The 23086-nt window shown below is 36.4% G+C and overlaps 1 protein-coding gene across 1 annotated transcript in view; it reads left to right on the forward strand.

The window, feature by feature from the left end:
• The window catches only part of LOC128638162 (myelin-associated glycoprotein-like), a 120801-nt gene that overhangs the window by 30447 nt on the left and 67268 nt on the right, over positions 1 to 23086 (forward strand). Inside the window, exons 2-4 of the mRNA XM_053690026.1 lie at positions 12554 to 12665; positions 12888 to 13253; positions 21615 to 21908. Of these exons, the coding sequence (XP_053546001.1) occupies positions 12623 to 12665; positions 12888 to 13253; positions 21615 to 21908 (703 nt within the window). The 5' untranslated portion in view covers positions 12554 to 12622. The remainder of the gene's footprint in view (positions 1 to 12553; positions 12666 to 12887; positions 13254 to 21614; positions 21909 to 23086) is intronic.

The raw sequence follows: 23086 nt of genomic DNA on the forward strand, positions 1-23086 counted from the left end.
ACCGCAAGCAGTAAAACCCTTTGTCGGCTATATTCCGACATATGACCAGAAAGGGTTAATATTGATATTCGAAAAGCAGTTGGCTACCATTATTGAAAAAGCAGATAAACTGAAAAAATAAAAAAAACATGAACAATAACCCTTACAAAAGTCTATAAATATTCTACTAACATCCAAGACAAAGGTGATAGCATTGTAATGTAACAATAGTGCTGACAGCACTTGCCCCGCCACTCATCTCCTCAGGTAAACTTATAAACTTGTATCCGAAACGTCAAATAAAGTCAATTCGGACAAAATGCAAAAATACAGCAAATATAACCCACATATGTGAAGCTGTGCGATTCGTACATTCAGAGGTAAACAGCGGTAATAATGAAAGGATAAATATATAACTCACATATCTTCTGTGGGCAATATCGTTTCACTTCATCGGCCGCAAAACTTGTTTAAGGAAAACACATCACCTGTGTTTTACTCGCTCCGCCAACTGCGTGCTGCAATATTCCTCTAGTGCTAGAGGTCCGACCGACCCAACCAGATCCTCCACTTCTGGCTTCTGGCACTGGATACAAGTGTAAATCCCACGATATAAAAAGACCAGAATAGCCGATCAAAATGACAATTCCACAAAGAAGGTAATGCTAGACCAGCTCAAAAATTACATATTTATTAGAAAAATATTAGTAAAAAAACACACACCAACATGGGCTAGTATGGGGATGTGTGACACTCCTTTTATTCATATTTTTTAACTTTCCAAGTATGTTGTACTAGCCAACGTTGGTGTGTGTTTTTTACTAATATTTTTCTTATAAAGATGTCATTTTTTGAGCCGGTCTAGCAATACCTTCTTTGTGGAATTGTCAAAAGTGATAGCATGTTACAAAGTTTCATCCTTCTTGATGCCACCATTGTCTGTTCCCAGTAACACTGTATATTGTCATACTAATTTTGTAGCTTTTAATTGCATATTTATAGTGCTATTCTGGGTAATTCCAAAATAGTCAATTATACAGGCATATATTTATAAGGATATCTGCACGCAAGCCACCAGAGCAAGGCAAAGAAAAATCACCTACCTCAGCATACACTGTGACTATTGAAAATAATATGTAACCAAATATGTATTAAAAAAATATCTGTTGTTGTGCATTTCTCAACCTGTGTATATGTGTAGTGGTGGTAGAATATATTTGTCATTGTTACTGAGAGTATGGTTAGGCTAAAATGAGCATTAGATTATACGTTTACATGTTATTGTTTATGCTTCTATGAAATGGTTTTGTCACAAAGTTCAAACAGTAAAAATAAAATAAAAGAGGAATTTAAAATGCAAAGCAGTGCATTTCAAATTCGGTATTAGCATTTTTGCAGTATACATGTGCTTACAAAGCAAAACATGATTCCTCTTATGTAGGTATCTTCCCTTTTAACCCCTTAATGACCACAGCACTTTTCCATTTTCTGTCCGTTTGGGACCAAGGCTATTTTTACATTTTTGCGGTGTTTGTGTTTAGCTGTAATTTCCCTCTTACTCATTTACTGTACCCACACATATTATATACCGTTTTTCTCGCCATTAAATTAACTTTCTAAAAAAAATTATAAAATATGAGGAAAAAATGGAAAAAAACACACTTTTTTTAACTTTGACCCCCAAAATCTGTTACACATCTACAACCACCAAAAAAAAAACATGCTAAATAGTTTCTAAATTTTGTCCTGAGTTTAGAAATACCTAATATTTACATGTTCTTTGCTTTTTTTGAAAGCTATAGGGCCATAAATACAAGTAGCATTTTGCTATTTCCAAACTACTTTTTTTCAAAATTAGTGCTAGTTACATTGGAACACTAATATCTTTCAGGAATCCCTGAATATCAATTGACATGTATATATTTTTTTTTAGAAGACATCCCAAAGTATTAATCTAGGCCAATTTTGGTATATTTCATGCCACCATTTCACCGCCAAATGCGATCAAATACAAAATATCGTTCACTTTTTCACAAATTTTTTCACAAACTTTCGGTTTCTCACTGAAATTATTTACAAACAGCTTGTGCAATTATGGCACAAATGGTTGTAAATGCTTCTCTGGGATCCCCTTTGTTCAGAAATAGCAGACATATATGGCTTTGGCATTGCTTTTTGGTAATTAGAAGGCCGCTAAATGCCGCTGCGCACCACACGTGTATTATGCCCAGCAGTGCAGGGGTTAATTAGGGAGCTTGTAGGGAGCTTGTATGGTTAATTTTAGCTTTAGTGTAGTGTAGTAGACAACCCAAAGTAATGATCTAGGCCCATTTTGGTATATTTCATGCCACCATTTCACCACCAAATGCGATCAAATAAAAAAAAAAAACGTTAAATTTTTCACAATTTTAGGTTTCTCACTGAAATCATTTACAAACAGCTTGTGCAATTATGGCACAAATGGTTGTAAATGCTTCTCTGGGATCCCCTTTGTTCAGAAATAGCAGATATATATGACTTTGGCGTTGCTTTCTGGTAATTAGAAGGCCGCAAAATGCTGCTGCGCATCACACGTGTATTATGGCTAGCAGTGAAGGGGTTAATTAGGAAGTTTGTAGGGAGCTTGCAGGGTTAATTTTAGCTTTAGTGTAGAGATCAGCCTCCCACCTGACACATCAGACCCCCTGATCCCTCCCAAACAGCTCCCTTCCCTCCCCCACCCCACAATTGTCCCCGCCATCTTAAGTACTGGCAGAAAGTCTGCCAGTACTAAAATAAAAGCTTTTTGGGGGGTTTAGGTTTTTTTTAAAAAAAAAATAATAATTATTCTGCTGTATAGGACCCCCCTTAGCCTCCAACCTCCCTGATCCCCCCCAAAACAGCTTTGTAACCTTCCCTATCTGCCTTATTGGGGCCATCTTGGGTACTGGCAGCTGTCTGCCAGTACCCAGCTTACACAAAAAAGTGCTTTTTTTTCTTAGTTTTTTTTTTCTGTAGTGTAGCTTCCCCAAACCCCCCCCCCCCCACCACCACAAACCCCAACCACCTCATTGATCGTTTTTTTTTTCAGTTATTTTAAACTGATTGCACCTTTTTCTGTAGTGTAGCGGTTCCCACCCGCTCCCTCCCCGTGCACGCGCCCGCCCCCGCCCTCCCGTGCACGCGCGCGCATCCGTGCGCGCCCCCGGGCATCCCCGCCCACGATCCCGCCCCCCTCCACATCTCCAGGGCCATCGATGGCCGCCACCCGCCTCCCGGTAATGCTCCCACCCACCAACGAAGGAAGCCACCGATCTCCGGTGCAGAGAGGGCCACAGAGTGGCTCTCTCTGCATCGGATGGCTTCAAAAGGTTATTGCAGGATGCCTCCATATCGAGGCATCACTGCAATAACCGGAAAGCAGCTGGAAGCAAACAGGATCGCTTCCAGCTGCTTTCCACACCGAGGACGTGCAGGGTACGTCCTCAGGCATTAACTGCCTTTTTTTTGAGGACGTACCCTGCACGTCCTCGGTCGTTAAGGGGTTAAGCTGAACAGGCATTACCTAACACATAAACAGAGGGAAAATGGAATATTAGCAATAAGTGTGTCTTATTTCATTTGGACGACCAATAAACCTATGAAGTGATGCAAATACATACATAGTAACATAGTAGATAAGGTTGAAAAAAGACAGAAGAACATCGAGTTCAACCTATACAAATATACAGTAAAATACTTACAAAAAGCTCCAGTTAAACTTAAATAATCCCATTAAAAGGTGACCCGTTTCATACAAGCAATCATATCCATGAATTTTGTTTCTAGACAGAAATGTATCCAAACAATTTTTAAATGTATCTATGGTATTAGCATTCACTACCTCCTTTAAAAATGAGTTCCACAATTTTATTGCTCTTACAGTGAAAAAATGTTTCCGTTGCAGGAGATTAAATCACCTTTCCTCCAACCTTAAAGTGTGACCTCTTGTCACAAACAATTTTCTTAGAATAAACAGAGCTTCTGACATCTCTGTATATGGACCTTTTTTTCTAAAGAAAACAGACCCAGTTTGGCTAGCCTCTCCTCATAGCTTAAATTCTCCATTAGCTTTGTGGCCCTTCTCTGAACTTTTTCTAGTTCTGAAGTATCTTTTTCTGCGATTGGTCCCCAGAACTGCACTCCATACTCAAGGTGAGGTCTTACCAGGGATTTATATAGTGACAGAATTATACTTTCCTCCCTTGAGTTAATGGCTGTTTTAATACATGCTAGTATCTTATTAGCCTTTAAACCCACTGCCCTGCATTGTGCACCCATCTTTAGCTTGCTATCTATTCCTACTCCCAGATCCCCTTCCTCCTCTGTTTGGCTAAGTCTTGTCCCATTTAAATAATAAATTGCCTGCTTATTTTTACTTCCAAAATGTAGAACCATTTTCCATTTTCCCGTATTAAATCTAATTTTCCATTTACCTGCCCATACTTATAATTTTTGCAGATCCCTTTGCAACGAAAGTTCATCCTGATCTGACCTAATGACCTTACTTAACTTAGTATCATCTGCAAAAATAGAGATGTTGCTATTTAATCCTTGCTCCAAGTCATTTATAAAAATATTAAAAAGAACAGGACCCAGTACTGATCCCTGGGGGACTCCACTGATTACCTTTGTCCAATCTGATTATGATCCATTCACTACTACTTGTTGCTCCCTATCTTTTATCCAGTTATTTATCCATTAGCTAACATTTTCAGCTATTCCCAGTCCCTTAATTTTTTGCATTGATCTCTCATGTGACACTTTATCGATGCTTTGCAAAACCTAAGTATATCACATCAACTGATTCCCATTTATCTATATTTTTACTTACTTCCTCATAGAATCTAATTAGATTAGTTTGACATGATCAATTTCTCATAAAACCGTGCTGATTTGAACTCATAATCATGTTTACACGAATATGCTCATCAATATAATCCCTTTTAATCCCTTCAAATATCTTCCCCACTATTGATGTCAGACTAACTGGTCTATAGCTTCCTGGATCATCCCTGCTTCCCTTTTTGAAGAGTGGCACCACATCAGCTTTACGCCAATCCTGGGGGACCATGCCTGAGGATAATGAGACTTGAAAAATTAAGAGAAGAGGTTTGTCTATAACAGTGCTAAGTTCCCTTAACACCCTTGGGTAAATTCCATCTGGGCCTGGAGTTTTATTTACCTTAATATTATCCATTTTTTCCTGATATCCTCTATACATAACCCAGTTAATGGTATGTGCTGGCATGTTCTAGTTTGTTCCAAAGTATCCTCCATTGATTCCTCTCTTGTGTATACTGAAGAAAAGAATTGGTTTAGTACCTCATCCTCTCTTCTTGTCATGCTACCCTCCACGCATTTTAATGTACCTAAATTGTCCTTCTTAGATTTTTTGCTATTTATGCACTTAAAGAACTTTTTAGGGTTAGACTTAGAATCCTTTGCAATTCATTTTTCATTTTCAATTTTGGCTAATTTGATTGCTTTTTTGCATTCATTGTTACATTCCATATAAATATTGTATGTTGAGTCTGTACTATTTTCTTTAAATAATTTACATGCTCTACGTTTTTTCCTAATTTCTCTTAACACATTTTTATTTAGCCACATTGGCTTGGATTTTTTTATTTTTATTTTTATAACCATATGGTATTTGTTGCTATGTATATTTATTTAAAGGGACACTGTACCCAAATTTTTTCTTTTGTAATTCAGAAAGAGCATGCAATTTTAAGCAACTTTCTAATTTACTCCTATTATCAATTTTTCTTCGTTCTCTTGCTATCATTATTTGAAAAAGAAGGCATCTAAGCTTTTTTTGGTTTCAGTACTCTGGACAGCACTTTTTTATTGGTGGATGAATTTATCCACCAATCAGCAAGGACAACCCAGGTTGTTCACCAAAAATTGGCCGGCATCTAAACTTACATTCTTGCATTTCAAATAAAGATACCAAGAGAATGAATAAAATTTGATAATAGGAGTAAATTAGAAAGTTACTTAAAATTTCATGCTCAATCTGAATCACAAAAGAACATTTTTGGGTACAGTGTCCCTTTAACAAAGTTTTAAATGTTATCCATTTATCCTCTGAATTTTTATTACAGAATACTTTGTCCCAATTTATGTTATTTAATGATTTCCTTAAATCGTTGAATTTTTCTTTCTTAAAATGAAAAAGCTTAGTTAAACCTTTAAGACACTGCTGCTTAAAAGAGATTTCAAATAGACCATGTTATGATCACTGTTACCCAAATGTTCTTTGACTTCTATGTTTGATATTATGAGGCCGATTTATTAAAGGTCTTGCGGACCTGATCCGACAGTGTGGATCAGGTCTGCAAGACCTCACTGAATGCGGAGAGCAATACGCTCTCCGTATTCAGCATTGCACCAGCAGCTCACAAGAGCTGCTGGTGCAACGCCGCCCCCTGCAGACTTGCTGCCAATGGGCCACCAGCATTCCTTTGTGGCAATTCCTGTTCGCCTCATCAGAGCAGACGGACAGGGTTATGGAGCAGCGGTCTTTAGACCGCTGCTTCATAACTGATGTTTCTGGTGAGTCTGAAGACTCGCCAGAAACACAGCCCTTCAAGCTCCATTTGAATCTTGATAAATGGGCCTCTATATCTGTGTTGTTTGATAGCACTAAATCCAATATAGCTTTTACTCCTAGTTGGTTCCTTTATTATTGCGACAAGAAGTTATCCCTGAGAACATTTAGAAATCTATCACCCTTAGCTGAATTACTAGTTTTGTTGGCCCAGTTTATATAAGGGTAGTTCAAATCTCCCATAATTACAGCACTGTTATTAGCATCCTTACCTATTTGCATAAGTATTTGAGTTTCCTCCAGGTCACTAATGTTGGGCAGCTTGTAGCATGTTCCAAGTAATATTTTTTTAGGATTTTTCCCCCAACTCTTTATTTCAACCTACAGGGTATCTACATTGTCACCTGTAGCATAAATATCTTCCCTTATTGTAGGTTTAAGGTAAGGTTTAATATACATGCAGATTCCTCCACCCCTTTTATTATTCCTGTCCCTCCTAAATAAAGTATACCCCTCTAAGTTAACTGCCCAACCATGTGGATCATCTCACTAAGTTTCAGTTATACTGATAATGTCATAGTCCTCTTCCTGAACTAAGAGTTCCAGCTCCCCCATTTTACTTGTCATGCTTCTTGCATTTGTTGTCATACATTTAATTTTCATGTGTTTTTGCTGCTACTTGGTGTGCTTTCCTCCATACTTTCTAATGTGACATTTCTTAAGTCATCCCTTCCTTGAGATACTGTAGAAGTGACATATTCACAGACCGATCTCTCAGTTCTGTTGTGCTCTAACTGACCCTCCCCCCTTTGCCTAGTTTAAAATATTCTCTAAATGTGCTACCATCCTTTCCCCCAACACACCTGCACCCATGTCATTCAGGTGCAATCCATCCTTACTGTACAAATTGTACCCAAGTGAAAAGTCAGCCCAGTGCTCTAAAAAGTCAAACCCCTCATTTTTACACCATGTTTTAACCATGAATTAACAGACCTTAGCTCCTTCTGCCTTACTCAGTTAGCACACAGCACTGTTAATATCTTCAAAAATATTACTTTGGAGGTCCTTGCTTTAAGCTTGCTACCTAACTCCCTAAAGTCATTTTTTAGGACTCTCCACCTCCCGCTGATTCCTTCATTAGTACCAATATGTACCATGACTGCAGGATCAGACCCATATTCCTCTAACAATCTATCAATACGCTCCAAAATAATCCTAATAAAAGCCCCTGGAAGACCGCAAACTGTTCTATTTAAAGGGTCTGGATGACAAATTACCCTATCAACCTTCCTAATAATAGAGTCTCCTACCACCAACATCTGCCTCAGGCCTTGACTTGTATGCCCCTCTTCCATGACCGAATGACTGTTATCTATAGTATGCCCCTCTACAATGTCTGAAGGACCGCCCACCATAGTATTCTCCTCCTCCATGACTAAAGGACTGTTCACTATACTAGGCAAAACAGACCTCTCTGACACTACCACCCATGAACTTATATCCCCAACATTTTCAGTTGAACTGGCAAATCTGTTGCAGTGTACCAGCTTAGAACTGGCACGGCTCTTCTGCTTACCTTTACCTCACCCTCTTACTGTGGCCCAGCTAGATTCTGGAGTCTCCTCATCTGAATCCTCCCCATTCCCACTGCTACAACCATTAACATCCAGCTCAGTCCTATACATTTCCCTTTCAAGTGTCTGAATTTTATGCATTGCTGCAATTTGTTCCTCCAGAACTCCAATACAAGTTTCTAAAGAGACAAAATGCTCACACTTGCCACAAACATATAATTCCTGAAGTGGCTGCTCCAGTGATGCAAACATATGGCAAGCTGTACACTAAATGAGATTCTCACACATTCTTACTAAAAGGTTTAACTTAAAAATATAAAATAATTATATTTCCCCTTGGTTACTCCAAATCCTTGTTTGCCTAACTACCTTGTTTAGCTAACTGCTATACCTAAACAGACAATCTTACTTTAACAGATAATCAATGCAGCAGACCCTCTTAGAGCAGGCTCCAAGAAATGCTGTGCTAAATTTATAGTCTAGGTAGGCCCAAACAGGTTAAAATAATCCCTCCCCTAATTTCCCACACAGGAAACAAAACAAAAAAACTGTTATTTTTTTAAAAAATGCAACCCTTACATAATCATACCATCATTAGCATACTGTCATGTTGGTATGTTTTCCTGTTCCATGATATGTTACTACAACATGTTTCACATGACATTTTGCTCTGTCTACTGTTAAAACTTTGCATTCCAGATGACAAGTTTTTTTTTGTGCCCTGCAAATGCCATTTAATCTTCCTGGAAGCCTGCTTCTTTTACCAGAGGGTGCACTTTGCTTATATATATATATATATATATATATATATATATATATATATATATATATATATATATATATATATATATAATGCTTCTGGGATATTTCCCTTTCAGACCAATCCTGGCCAGTAGTCTTCTTATCCCAGCATTAAGTGGCAAGATAAGGAAATATCCAAGAACATAAAATAGAAATAACAAATGAGGATGCAATCCAATACTCACAGTAGAGATGAGAGAAGCAGGGAAATTGCCCCAGACAGGACAGGGTTAAATGCCAGGCAGACAGTTCAGTCCTTCACGTACCAAAGGGTAAAGCAGAGAGCGGTCAATAAAGCAAAGTCCGGCAACAGGTAGGCAGTCCAAGGAATCAGCAGTTCAGGGGTTAATCTGGAGAATGGTCAGAGATAAGCAGAATTCAGCAACAATAAGGCAATCCAGCAGTTCAGGAGTTAATCAGGGGAATGGTCAAAGACAAGCAGAGTTCAGCAACAATAACGCAATCTAGCAGTTCAGGGATTAATCAGGAGAATGGTCAGAGACCAGCAGAGTTTAGCAACAATTAGGCAATCCAGCAGTTCAGGGATTAATCAGGAGAATGGTCAGAGACAAGTAGAGTTGGAGCTAAGCAATAAAAGGCAGTCCAATAATAAGGCAAACACAACAGTTCAAAAATAGCACCCAGGGAGCACAAGACAACCTATACTTGGGCAATGTAAGTAAGGAGGTACTTACATAGGCACAGGTTTGCGCCAAGAGAACGTCCAGGAGTGGTGGTGATGTCAGATCCAGTGCGCCCAGAGAACTGCAGCATCCATAGCAACGGCCATGGCAACAGGAAGGATCCGCTGCATCCATGGCATCGGTCATGGGAAGCAGGAGCCAACTGCGTCCGTGGCAACGGCCACAACGGAGTGGGTGACATGACAATATAAGGATATATTATAGTTCTGTTTTTCCTACCTTTTACTTTGCTTCTGCCAGTTGAATTTTTGTTTGTTTGACATGAAAATAACTTGACTTTTTGCCTGACACTGACTCTGCTCCATGCTGTTTCTTCTGTCTAATTTCCCAGGTCATGGACCCTGGTTTGCCTTGATGTTTAACTTAGTGCCTACTTGCTTAGGGTTAGATTACAAGTGGTGCACTATCATTAGCATGGTCACGATATAGCAATATTGCAACCACACATACAATATGACAGTGCTTACTGCTTTACGGAGATTAAAATGTTACCATTATGTTTTCAATATTTAAAAAATGAATATTTAAAATAAAATACATGTCTGTTTTATGTTCTGGCTAATGTTCGCTCTGAATACATCGATCTGGCAATTTAAAAGTTTAAACGGGATTGGGTTAGCATGTTACTGATAGATGTTATTTTTTTTTCACTTTCCTGCTCTTTTAAAGTCTATACATTAATGCGGTCACGATATCAGAAGTCCAAATTTAGCGCGTGTTAAGTTTTTTCTTTCAACTCGTAATGCACACACTACCTGACATGCACAAAAAGATAACTTCCAGAATGCCACTTGTAATCTGGCCCGAATCAGATATATGGCTGACTATTCATCCTTGCTTTTTGTACATTTGCCCTGCTTAAGAATTTTACTTTTTGACAGTTCTGCAAAATTAAGTGCATATGCAGTTACTATCACCACAACAACTTCACACTCTTGGTGGGCCACTTTTAAGGCTATATCCAGAATTTATAGCTAAGTGTAGTAAAAATGGTACATTATAGACAAAATAGGCTTATGTGAACCCTGCCTGAGCTAGGATTTATCATGGCCAGGGAATTGGTACTCATGCTGTTTAGTTTCAGTCTTTAGATGTAAGGTTAGAAACTATCACAGTATTGTGTGTTTCCCTGGACACTACTTTTTGTTACTAAATTCCATCTCCTGTAAAGCCTTCCATTCTTCTGACATAAAAGGGGCGGCTTCTGTTCTTAAAATTCCACTTGCAGAACCTATTGATTGAGATTTGGCAGAGTGCAGAGGATTTCATAAGCAAAAAAAAAGAGAGACAGCAATAAAAAGAGAAAGGTTATCAAGTCTTCTCCACTAAATGATATATTCTACTACATTCCCAGAGTCACCATCCTCAAATAATGTCTATGATGAAACTGACGTAACTTTTCTGAAGCTGAAAAGTTATGATGTGCAAATCATTGACCTTTGTATGCGCTGTGGACAAAAGGGTCATCTACTGAAATAATATACTTACTGAGCTGGGGAATCCACTGCTTAGTGAAGGACAGAGGGGCTTTGCTAGGCACAGTTCTTACTGTACCACTTCTTCACAGTAAAATGTTATTACTTAGTATCTACTTGGGCTCTTCTTCTTATATCTGGTGCCTTAGAAAAGTGTCAATCATACTGTGGAAACTCTCTTAACCTAAGAACATCTTCCTTTAAAAAAATGTTTTGCTTTTTAATTAAATACTTTTACTAGACAGACATAATGAAAAAACAGCTGCCTAAAGATACGAATAATGTCAAATACAAAGTAGCAGAATATAATTTTAAATAATATGATAGATTAGAAAATGATTGCAATGCATGTGGTCTGTTGCAATAAGGCATACATCTTCAAGCTTTATGGAAAATTGCAGCTAATCAAATCAGGAATTTATGTGAAAGTATTCAGGGCTAGATTACAAGTGGAGCGCTAAATTTAGTTCTGATGCCATCAGAGACAGCATCAGAACCTAAGCACAGCAAAGGGGGTAATAAGTGCAGCGATTGCAGCATTTTAAAATACATATGCATATGCTTATTTACATATATATTTATGTATTAATATGAGTATAGATACAGACAAAAGAGAAAGTTTGGTTTCCTTAAAATGTCGTAAACTTTATTGGACAAACTTTAAAATATCCAAATGGAGAACACAGCAGCAAAATGGATCACAGAATGGCATACACCAAATGGCTTACGCTTTTCAGCTTGCAACAGTAATCATAGCCTTACTGGTCATGCTTAACACCAGTAAGGCTATAAGTTTATCCACATATTAACACATAAATAAATATGTATATAACCATATACATATATTTATTTATTTACTGGAAACACATAGTTCCCATATACTGCAATGTAAAGGCCCTTTTCAGTTCCATTTTTTCTAAAACCCCACGACTTTAAAGCTCCAAAACTGCCTATTGCAGGCGGGGTTTTTTATTTGATAAAACCCTATATTTTAGGAAAAAAAATCTATAATGCCCTCTATTTTAAGTGCATTTGGGGCACTTTTAGAAAATTTACCAGAGATCTAGTTTTTTGTTAATTTTCTGAATGCTAATTGGTAAAGCAAGCTCGTAGTAGCATTAACAAGACACTTGTAATGGCTGGTTATTTATCTAGCACCCGCAAATGGGCAAATTAGCCCCATTTGCTGGCAATCGATAATTTAGCCACTAGCCCTCAATTTTTTAACTTGTCATATGATCAACATATCTCTAAGTAAATTTGTGGATAAGCTCTACAGCATTACTCTTATAAATGCTTTCTTTACTGCTGTCTTGTAAACTTTCACAGTTGTTTTCTATTTGGCTTCTAAATACAGTTTTTAAGGATTGATATCTTTTTATGTTCTTGTAAAAATGTTATTTAAAAGAGTAAACATCCCTAAAAAATATCTATATTTTACTATAGGAGAATGGTGACATTTCAGCACATGAATGGACATATAATTTCCGCAAAAATCCTTTTTAATTCTGCACCATGAGAATCAAAGAGAATATTGTCTTCCTAAACATTATTCAAGGTAAATACATACTGACAATAAATTCAAATTACAATATTCTGTATACAGTATATGAAGGTAAAAAAAAAGAAAGAAAAGAAAGAAAAGAAAGAAAGAAATAGGGATCAGCTATAATATGTTTTGATTAATTGATTGACTGATAGATTGACTGACTGACTAATTAATTAATTTATTTATTTATTAAATTAGTCATTTGAAGGATTTTTTTTTCTTTCGTTACAGGTCTCCTTCTTGGATCCCTTGGCCAGCAATTGTTATTTCACTTCCCCCAAGAAATCAAAGCATTAAAAGGGTCTTGTGTAGAGATTCCTTGTACATTTAACTATACACCAAATTCGGGACATCCCAGTGTGATATGGTACCTCTATGACAACCCTTATTCTTCAGAAATTTTCAACAGTAAATATACTCTAAGTGTCTCAAAAGAATTCAGAGGCCGCACATCTCTGGTGAGCAATGCAAGAAACAGTTGTTCCCTGAGGATAGACAGAGTGACAAGGGAAGACTGGCGCTATTATTATCCGGGTATAAGTCCAGAAATAAATTCATATATCAAGCAATCTAAAACAATCCTGCTGGATGTTAAAGGTAAAGATTTTTTTTTTTTTTTTAAATATATATATATACCGTATCTCACAAAAGTGAGTATACCCCTTACATTTTTGTAAATATTTTATTATATCTTTTTATGTGAAAACACTGAAGAAATTACACTTTGCTACAATGTAAAGTAGTGAGTGTAGAGCCTGTATAACAGTGTAAATTTGTTGTCCCCTCAAAATAACTCAACACACAGCCATTAATGTCTAAACCATTAGTAACAAAAGTGAGTACACCCCTAAGTGGAAATGTCCAAATTGGGCCTAAAGTGTCAATATTTTGTGTGGCCACCATTATTTTCAAGCACTGCCTTAACCCTCTTGGGCATGGAGTCCACCAGAGCTTCACAGGTTGTCACTGCAGTCCTCTTCCACTCCTCCATGACAACATCATGGAGCTGGTGGATGTGAGACCTTGCGCTCCCCTAACTTCCGTTTGTGAATGCCCCCCAGATGCTCAATAGGATTTAGGTCTGTAGACATGCTTGGTCAGTTTATCACCTTTAACCTCAGCTTCTTTAGCAAGGCAGTGGTCATCTTGGAGGTGTATTGGGGTCATTATCATGTTAGAATACTGCCCTGTGGCCCAGTCTCCGAAGGGAGGGGATCATGCTCTGCTTCAGTATGTCACAGTACATGTTGGCATTCATGGTTCCCTCAATTACTTCTAGCTCCCCAGGGCCGGCAGCACTCATGGGGGCCCAGACCATGATATTTCCAGCACCATGCTTGACTGTATGCAAGACACACTTGTCTTTGTACTCCTCACCTGGTTTCCGCCACACATGCTTGACACCATCTGAACCAAATAAGTTCCAGTAATCCATGTCCTTAGTCTGCTTGTCTTCAGCAAACTGTTTGCGGGCTTTCTTGTGCATCATCTTTAGAAGAGGCTTCATTTTGGGATGAATGCCAGCAATGCTGGCAGCACTCATACGTCTATTTCCCAAACACAACCTCTGGATATGACGCTGAGCATGTGCACTCAAACTTCTTTGGTCGACCATGGCGAGGCCTGTTCTGAGTGGAACGTGTCCTGTAAAACCACTGTATGGTCTTGCCCACCATGCTGCAGCTCAGTTTCAGGGTCTTGGCAATCTTCTTATTGCCTAGGCAATCTTTATGTAGAGCAACAATTCTTTTTTTCAGATCCTCAGAGAGTTCTTTGCCATGAGGTGCCATGTTAAACTTCCAGTGACCAGTATGAGAGAGTGTGAGAGCGATAACACCAAATGTAACACCCCTGCTCCCCATTCACACTTGAGACCTTGTAACACTAACGAGTCACATGACACCAGGGAGGGAAAATGGCTAATTGGCTCCAATTTGGACATTTCCACTTAGGGGTGTACTCACTTTTGTTGCCAACGGTTTAGACACTAATGGCTGTGTGTTGAGTTATTTTGAGGGGACAGCAAATTTACACTGTTATACAGGCTGTACACTCACTACTTTACAATGTAGAAAAGTGTCATTTCTTCAGTGTTGTCACATGAAAAGATATAATAAAATATTTACAAAAATGTGAGGGGTGTACTCACTTTTGTGAGATACTGTATATATATATATATATATATATATATATATATATATAGCAAGATATTACAAATGTTTCTTTTTATGAAGTGGAATATGTGTGTGATGTGGTGTTTGTATCTATTTTAGTATTTTTGTGGTTCATGTGTGGTTTGTGGTGTCTGACATCTTGTGTTTATGTGCTGTCTATGTGCTAAATTACCAGTGAAGAACAAATGTTTGAGCCCTAGCAATAAGAGATATGTCACAAGGGTTTTAACTCGTCAGGCTTACAGCTCATATAATTATGAGTTGAAATTAAACATTTTAACTTGAGCACAATCGTTATTTACACTAGAATGATTACTGTGACTTCAGAGCTCTGGTTAACTGTTTCATGAAACAAATAAGTTAAACAAAATACATCAAAAATACATTACAAACATCATCTAATAAAAATTATTTAAAAAAAATATTTCACACAAAAGTTATAAGGGTTGAAAAATATGAGATTTCAGGTTTTGGTGAAAAAAAAGGCAAGTAAAAGGCTTTCACAGTGAGATACATACATATACATCTCTAATATATTTATTTATGTATTTATATTTATAGGAAGATACAGGGTACTCACAAGTAGAATGGCACTCTCTTGTGCCAATAGGAGCAGGCTAGATTTAAACAGCAAACCAGCATGCTGTTTTCAGGCAATTTCTCTGGAATAACCAGTTTCCTCAGGCTTGTATCAATACAATACAAGCCTGAGGAAGCAAGCCTGAGGAAACTGGTTATTCCAGAGAAACGTGTTGCATTATATCTGTTTCTCCCACTGTGGAGACTATATACACCTAGCTGGAGTTGATGTTTTTTATCTTTGGTATTGTTATATACCTTTTAATAAATTCATTTTTAAGTACATACTCCTGGCAGACGGTGTGTTAGATTCTCCCTTTAGCTACCTAGGGGTCAGACTGCCCTTCCCTCCTTCTCCTGCTTCAGCTGGTTTCAGACTCCAGTGACCCAACACTCGGGGAGGTATCTTTGGTCGTGAGAAGAAATTGCCTGAAAATAGCCTACACATGTGGCGCCTCTGTCTTTTTTGTGTTTTTGGGTGCAAATATCTTACTTCTAGCACAAATAACGCTCAAGTGGGAGCATCAGTGAGCGCTCCACTTGTAATCTAGCCCTGTGTGTAGTGTGTACAATGTGTTTGAGTGGTGTTTACTGTGTGTTTCGTGTTTGTGTGTGTGGTATAGTACGTAAGTTGTGTGTGCGCATGGTGTTGGGGTGTAATGTCTGGGTGAGTGTGATTTGTGTGCAATATTTGTGCAGAGTGTTGGGGCATTGAGTGTAGTGATTTTTTTTATTATTATTATTACAAATCCCATAATTACAAAATTGTGTAAAATACAACAAAACAAAGAAAAGAGTGCTGCACCTCCAAATCTTCAGTTACAGATTATAAGAGTTTGGCTATGTAGACAGCAACAAATTAACTTATAGCAAATCAAGGTCAAGAAATTGCTTATAAGATCTACCTTACTGGTCTGAACATATTAAGTGTTATTCCAAGGAACGTATATACACAGTGTATACATACTACCAAACAACTTCCAAGGGGAAACAAAAAAAAAAAGGAAAAGAAAATGATCTATCTCTATCTATATCTCCAGCCCCTCCCCCAGGCCCACCCCAACTCCTGTCCCTAAAGATTGTTTCCATTAGTTACTTTGATCTTTATAATCCGATTAATTTGATTTGTAAATTCTTCACCCATATGTTCAACAAATTTCCTCCATAGCTTATTAATCTTTCAATTTTATCTAAATTAAACCTTTTATAATCATACGCTTCCAGTACTGCATGTCTTATTAGCACCTTCTTAAGCTGATTAATAGTCGGAGGTCTACTGTTAATCCAGTTTTTAAAAATCAACGTTCTCATTTTCAGAATTGTTACTTGGATACACTTGGTATTTTGGCCCCATTGTGGGTGTTTAGTAAGAAATATTACATTTAGTGCTGATAATGAGATTTTTATATTGAGAATACAAGCTAATAAATGTTTCACCCTTGCCCATAATTGTGACTGTCTGGGGCATGTATAAATCAAGTGTAATAGGTCCGGGTTGTGTTTGGAGCATTTGATACATTTATTCTCTATTTCTTTGTTCCACTTCTGTACCCTCTTAGGGGTCAGATAATCCTGATGCACGAGTCTTAAATGAGATTCTCTTATTAACGTAGATCTATCTATTGATGTATATTTCCCAAGCTTTTTTGTATAATTTTGTCCTCTCCACAAATTGGTAAGCTGCTCTCCCATTTGATATATAATTCCTCTATCTGATGTTGTTTGAATGTAAATAAAAGTATTTTATATATAGCTGATAATGAGCCTAGCCCTGCTTTAGGATGATCTAAGAGTGGGTGATTTTGAAAAAATGTGTCTAGGGCAGCTTGGATAACCACATTTAAATAGTGTTTTGCTTGCATAAAGTGGAAGTTGTCTTTAACTGGGACTTTGTATAGTTCTTAGATTTCTTTGAAATGATATGTCTGTTTAGACTTCAAATTGCACAGATATCCAATATTGGTTATATTAAGTTCGTTCCATCTCTGGAAAACTACAAATTTTAAGCCTGGTGGAAATTGGGTGTTTCCTACTAGTGGTAACCACCTAGAGAGTTCTTAGCTTTTACTCGTAACAGTTTTATAGAGGCTCCCCATGTCTTGAGAATGTCTCCTAGCATAAGATGTTGATAGATTCTCTTCCCTTGTTCTTTATTAGAAGCATGCAAGACAAACTCTAGTGAAAGAGGTTCACATAATCTTTCATCCAGATTGTGCTTTGTATATTTATTAGTTTGAAATAGCCAATCTAATGGAAATCTTGCTAGAGTAGCATAGTTATAAAGCAATAAGCTAGGTAGTGCTAAGCCCCCTCTAGTGTAAGGGAGACAGAGTTTACTAAATTTGATCCTAGGTTTTCGACCCTGCCATAAGAATTATCATAATGCTTTCATGAAATTTTTAAGATCCTGATGTTTAATTGATATCAGAGTATACAAATTTTTTGGAATGATAAATATTTTATACACTGCTACCCTACCCGAAAAAGAGAGAGAGGGTGGATGGACCAGTTTTTGAATTTGTTAATATAGCTATTCAAGATCTTTATTATGTTATCTTTGTACCAATCCTCTGGTGAGGAAGACAGATAGATCCCTAAATATTTTAAAAGATCTGTTTCTGAAAATGGGTGATCTATATTCAGTTTGGACTTCTTTATCCATGGTATACTTGATTTAGAAAAGTTAATTTTATACCCAGAAACTTTTCCATATGTTCCTAACTGGATAATGATCTCCTTAATTTGTTTGTCAGGCGTAGTTACACATAACAGGAGATCATCTGCAAATAGTGACATCTGAAAGATCTCTTTGTCCAATTTGCAACCCAACAAAATATTCCTCAGCTTTAAAGCAAGTGGTTCCAAAACTAGATAAAAAAGCAGTGGTGGCATCGGGCAGCCTTGACTCGTCCCTCTATATAGTGAGAAAGGTGTTTATATATTATTATTTATCAAAAGAGTGGCATTAGCATCTGAATATACATTCGGGATTAGATCTACAAAATTACCGGAGAATCGGAATTCTGCCAATGTATGGTGCAAAAAGTCCCATTCCACTCTGTCCAAGGCTTTCTCCACATCCAATGACAGGAGATAGACCTCCAGCAGATCAAGTGAGTCCCCTTTCTTCAGCTCGTTGCTGTAATAGCAGATAACGTGTTGGATTTTCCTGATATTATTTTCAGATGTTCTTCCTTTTACAAAGCCCACCTGATCTGGGTGAACTAACTTGGGAAGGGTTATTTTTAATCTATCTGCCAGTATTTTCATAAAGATCTTATAATCCAGGTTTAGTAATGAAATTGGTCGATAAGAGGTAACTTCTTCTGGATCTTTCCCTTCCTTAGGAATTAATATAATGTTTGCACTTTTAAAATGTGTAATTGTTGTACTTTGGCAGTAATATTGATCATATAGGGTTTTTAAAAAGGGCGTGATGTTCTCCCTCATTAAGTCAAAGAATTCTATTGGTAGGCCATCCGGACCAGGAGCTTTCCTTTTGCACATTGATTGAATAACATTAATTATCTCTTGAGTTGAAATAGATTTATTTAGAAGATCTAAGTCCTCTTTTTCTATGTTTAACAAATTCATGTTAAAAAAAAATGGCTATATCTGTTCTTAAGGGTTTCTGAGAAGAACATAATTCTCTGTAATATTGTTGAAATACATCCATAATCTCCTCAATTTTGTTAATAATTCTATCTCCATCTTTTAAGACTTTTATTGGTTTCCTTTTATTATTATTTTTAAATAAACTTGAAAGATATTTACCAAACTTGTTATCAAATCTATTCAATGGAGCCATATTTCTATTAATGTCTTCTTGTGCTAAGCTCAATAAGAATAATTCTCTTTTTCTTTTACATGCGCAATACCTGTCTCAATTGTTTCTATTTGGAACATTCTTAAAAGCAGAGTAGGCTGATGATAAATTAAGTAATGATTCCTTGTCACTTTTCTGTCTGGCTTTTTTTAAGTTTCTTACATAGATAATAATCTCTTTAGCTGCCTCCCAAAAGACTGTGACATTGTTTTTATGCTCCTCATTAATAACACAGTATTCCTCCAAGCTATTTTCCACAAAGTATTTGAACTTAAATTAGTTCTGGAGGTATTTGGGGGAAAAAAGGTATTATAATTAGATTTATTACATTCATTTAATGTTAATAGAACCGGAGCATGGTCTGATAATGAGAAGTCTAAAATCTTGGATTCCTTCACTCTCTGAACCATTTGGTCAGACAATAGAAATAAGTCCAGTCTAGATAGAGTATTATGAGTTTTAGAGATGCAAGTATATTTTAAACAATTTGGATTAAGCAATCTCCACCAGTTCAATTTGAGACTGGAAAGCTGAGAAATTTTTTGTTTCATATTTAATTTGTGCTTGCCTCATCTTACCAAATTTCTTGCTAGGGGTTAACTTTTTCCTATCTAAGTAACAGTTGAGTGTGGCATTAAAGTCTAATATGATGTTAGTTTCCGGTAACTTTATTAAATCATTACACACACTGTACAATTATAACACATAAAATCACTACACTCACTTACAGAGAGTGTAGTGATTTTATGTGTTATAATTGTACAGTGTGTGTGTGTAATGATTGTGTGTGTGTGTGGTATTTGTGTGTGTATGCATATGTGTGTAGTCTGACTTCCATCTATATTTAAACATGTTACAGGAAACCACTGCAGACACTAACTTCCCTCTACTTATTTTTTTCAGATATTTGCCTAAACACATTACAGATTGTACACTGCCCGTGTATGCCCGCCTTAAACTGTGTATTGTTTCCATAAAGACTGATGATCTCAAACACTGGCATAATGCGATGTATAAACAAACAGCCGGAGCTAGAGTGCAGTTAGAGCCATATAATCATGCACAATCAGTGCTTATTTAAATATATTTTCAAAATGTTTGTTTATATTACAGACTTCTTACCTCATTCAAAGTATATTATCACTGGAATATAGCACTACAACAAATATAAATAGACAAGATTTTGTAAGGTTAATGTATCATCCTGCAGCTACAAATGTAAAGGGACATGAAACCCATTTTTTTCTTTCATGATTTAGAAAGAGCATTCAATTTTAAACAACTTTCTTAATCACTTATATTATCTATTTAGCTTCATTCTCCTGATATCCTTTGCTAAAAAGCATATCTAGATAGGCTCAGTAGCTGCTGATTGGTGGATGCACATAGATGCCTCTTGTGATTGGCTCACTCATGTGCATAGCTATTTCTTCAACAAAGGATATATAAAGAAGGAAGCAAATTAGATAATATAAGACAATTGAAATGTTGTTCAAAATTGTATTCTCTAGCTGAATCACAAAAAAAAATGGGTTTAATGTCTCTTTAAGAAGCAGCGATTGACAGACCCTGCATTTGTGCAATCCTAATACATTACAGGTGACATTTGTTGGCAGACAGATTCTTTGATTTAGAACTTGTCCGCTTGCAGCTTGATAAATTTACCCAAAATGTATGTAATCAATTTTCACCAATAATACAATTTTGAACATATACCTAAAAAAAGAATCCCCTGCCCAGCTTTCGGATTAATGACATTTGGTCATTATAAATGCAGCTCCCTTATGTCAAAAGTAGTGTCCAAAACATAAATTCCTTCCATATTATATAAATAACATTACACTAATGCTATCAAGATATGGCCCCATCAAGAAAATCTTTTACATCCATAGTCCAATATCTATAGCAGTGATGGCTAACCTTGGTACCCCTAAAATTTTGGAACTACATTTCCCAAGATGCTCAACTAGACTGCAGCAACCTGCATATGATTTCTACTTGGTATAACTTATGTGAGATGAACTCCTCTGTTTTATGATTTTTTATTATTTGCTATTTATTGTTTATATGGATTTCTTTATCCCACCAATAAGTTTGGATGATTAACAATATGACGTTTTTTAGTAATTATTCATAATTAAAATATTGTAAGTAATCGTGTGACCTACCAATCCCATTAAATACAATATGTAATGCAAACATAACTAGCCTATATTTTTATTAGTTTGGATTATATTAGATACTTTCATAAATTTAAAATTATAGAATATTTTATGTAAATAATATATAAAGAACTTCATACCAAAACATATTTAGAATGCCTGTTTTTAATTTCTCTGTATAATGCTTTAAAGAATGTCTTTAAAATATTTTTTGCAGATTCTTCGGATATACCAAAGCTTACATTGTTAGGAGACGTAATTGAAGGAAATTCCATCACTGTGTCATGTTCTGCTAACCACACGTGTCAATCAAGCCCTCCTGATATTACATGGAACAAGGATAGTAAACTTATAGATGTACATCACAAAGACCTTGGGGATGGGGAATGGAGAGTTGTATCAGTATTAACATATCATCTCTCATATTTGGATCAAGGAAAACAACTACGGTGCACAGTTAAATATCCAAATGGACAAATATACAACCAAGCCGTAACACTGAACATTACATGTATGTATCATTCTAGAATGTTTAAATGATATACACACTATTTTATTGATGCCCAGCACACTACATATATAGATAGACATGCTACCATTCAAAATGCATGAATAACCAAAAGGATTTTAAATGACAAAATATTTTTATTTTTATTTTCGATGTTTTAATTAATTAGTCATCTTTCTCTAATTATTTTTAATTATTGTTTGTGTTTGTTTTTATTTGTTTTCCTTTTGTGTGTCAAGTGTTTCCTGTCTTACTTAAAGGGACAGTCAACACCAGAACTGTTGTTGTTTAAAAAGATAGATAATCCCTTTATTAACAATTCCCTAGTTTTGCATTACCAACACAGTTATAATAAAACACAATTTACCTCTGTAATTACGTTGTATCTAAACCTCTGCAAACTGCCCCCTTATTTCAGTTCTTTTGACAGATTTGTATTTGTGCTGACAGCTATCTTCACGTGCGTGATCTCAATGTTATCTATATGACACACATGAACTAATGCCCTCTACTGGTGAAAAACTGTGAAAAGGCATTCAGATTAGAGGACAAAGAAATTAGCTTATAAGCCTAAGCAAAGAGAACAAAACAAAATTGGTGATACAATTAAATTCAAAAGTTGTTTAAAATGGCATGCCCTATTTGAATCATGAAAGTTTATTTTGGACTTGACTGTCCCTTTAACTAACATTATTTACAAAAGTGAATCTTGAGACCTGAATGTAATTTATTACATGATGCAATTCATGTGTTAGCTGCTAAGCTATTCATTTGCACTAATTGCATTTAAAAATCACCTTGTGTTTAAACCATGCCTCCGCAATTCTGGCATATATATGATTGGGCAGTGTATAATTATAGGGGAAATATTCCATTGTGTATTCTATAGAGAATATTAAGCCATTCAAAAACATATTGAGTCAAATAATAAATCCAAATGTTTGACATACATAATAATTGATTTAATAAAACCTGTAGGTACCCTTATATTAGTTATTACAGGATGTTTTGGTCCCCACAAAGGGCTAAATTTCGAGTGACATGCTAACAATTTCGCACAAGTGAAATGGTGTTTATCACGGCTCTTTAAATATGTTTACTATAGCCATGGGCACTGACACACCCCCATTCAATGACAGATGCTGGACTTTTGACCTGACGCTGATAACAGCTTGGATGGT

This window comes from Bombina bombina, chromosome 8 (assembly GCF_027579735.1).
Source record: "Bombina bombina isolate aBomBom1 chromosome 8, aBomBom1.pri, whole genome shotgun sequence".
NCBI lineage: Eukaryota > Metazoa > Chordata > Amphibia > Anura > Bombinatoridae > Bombina > Bombina bombina.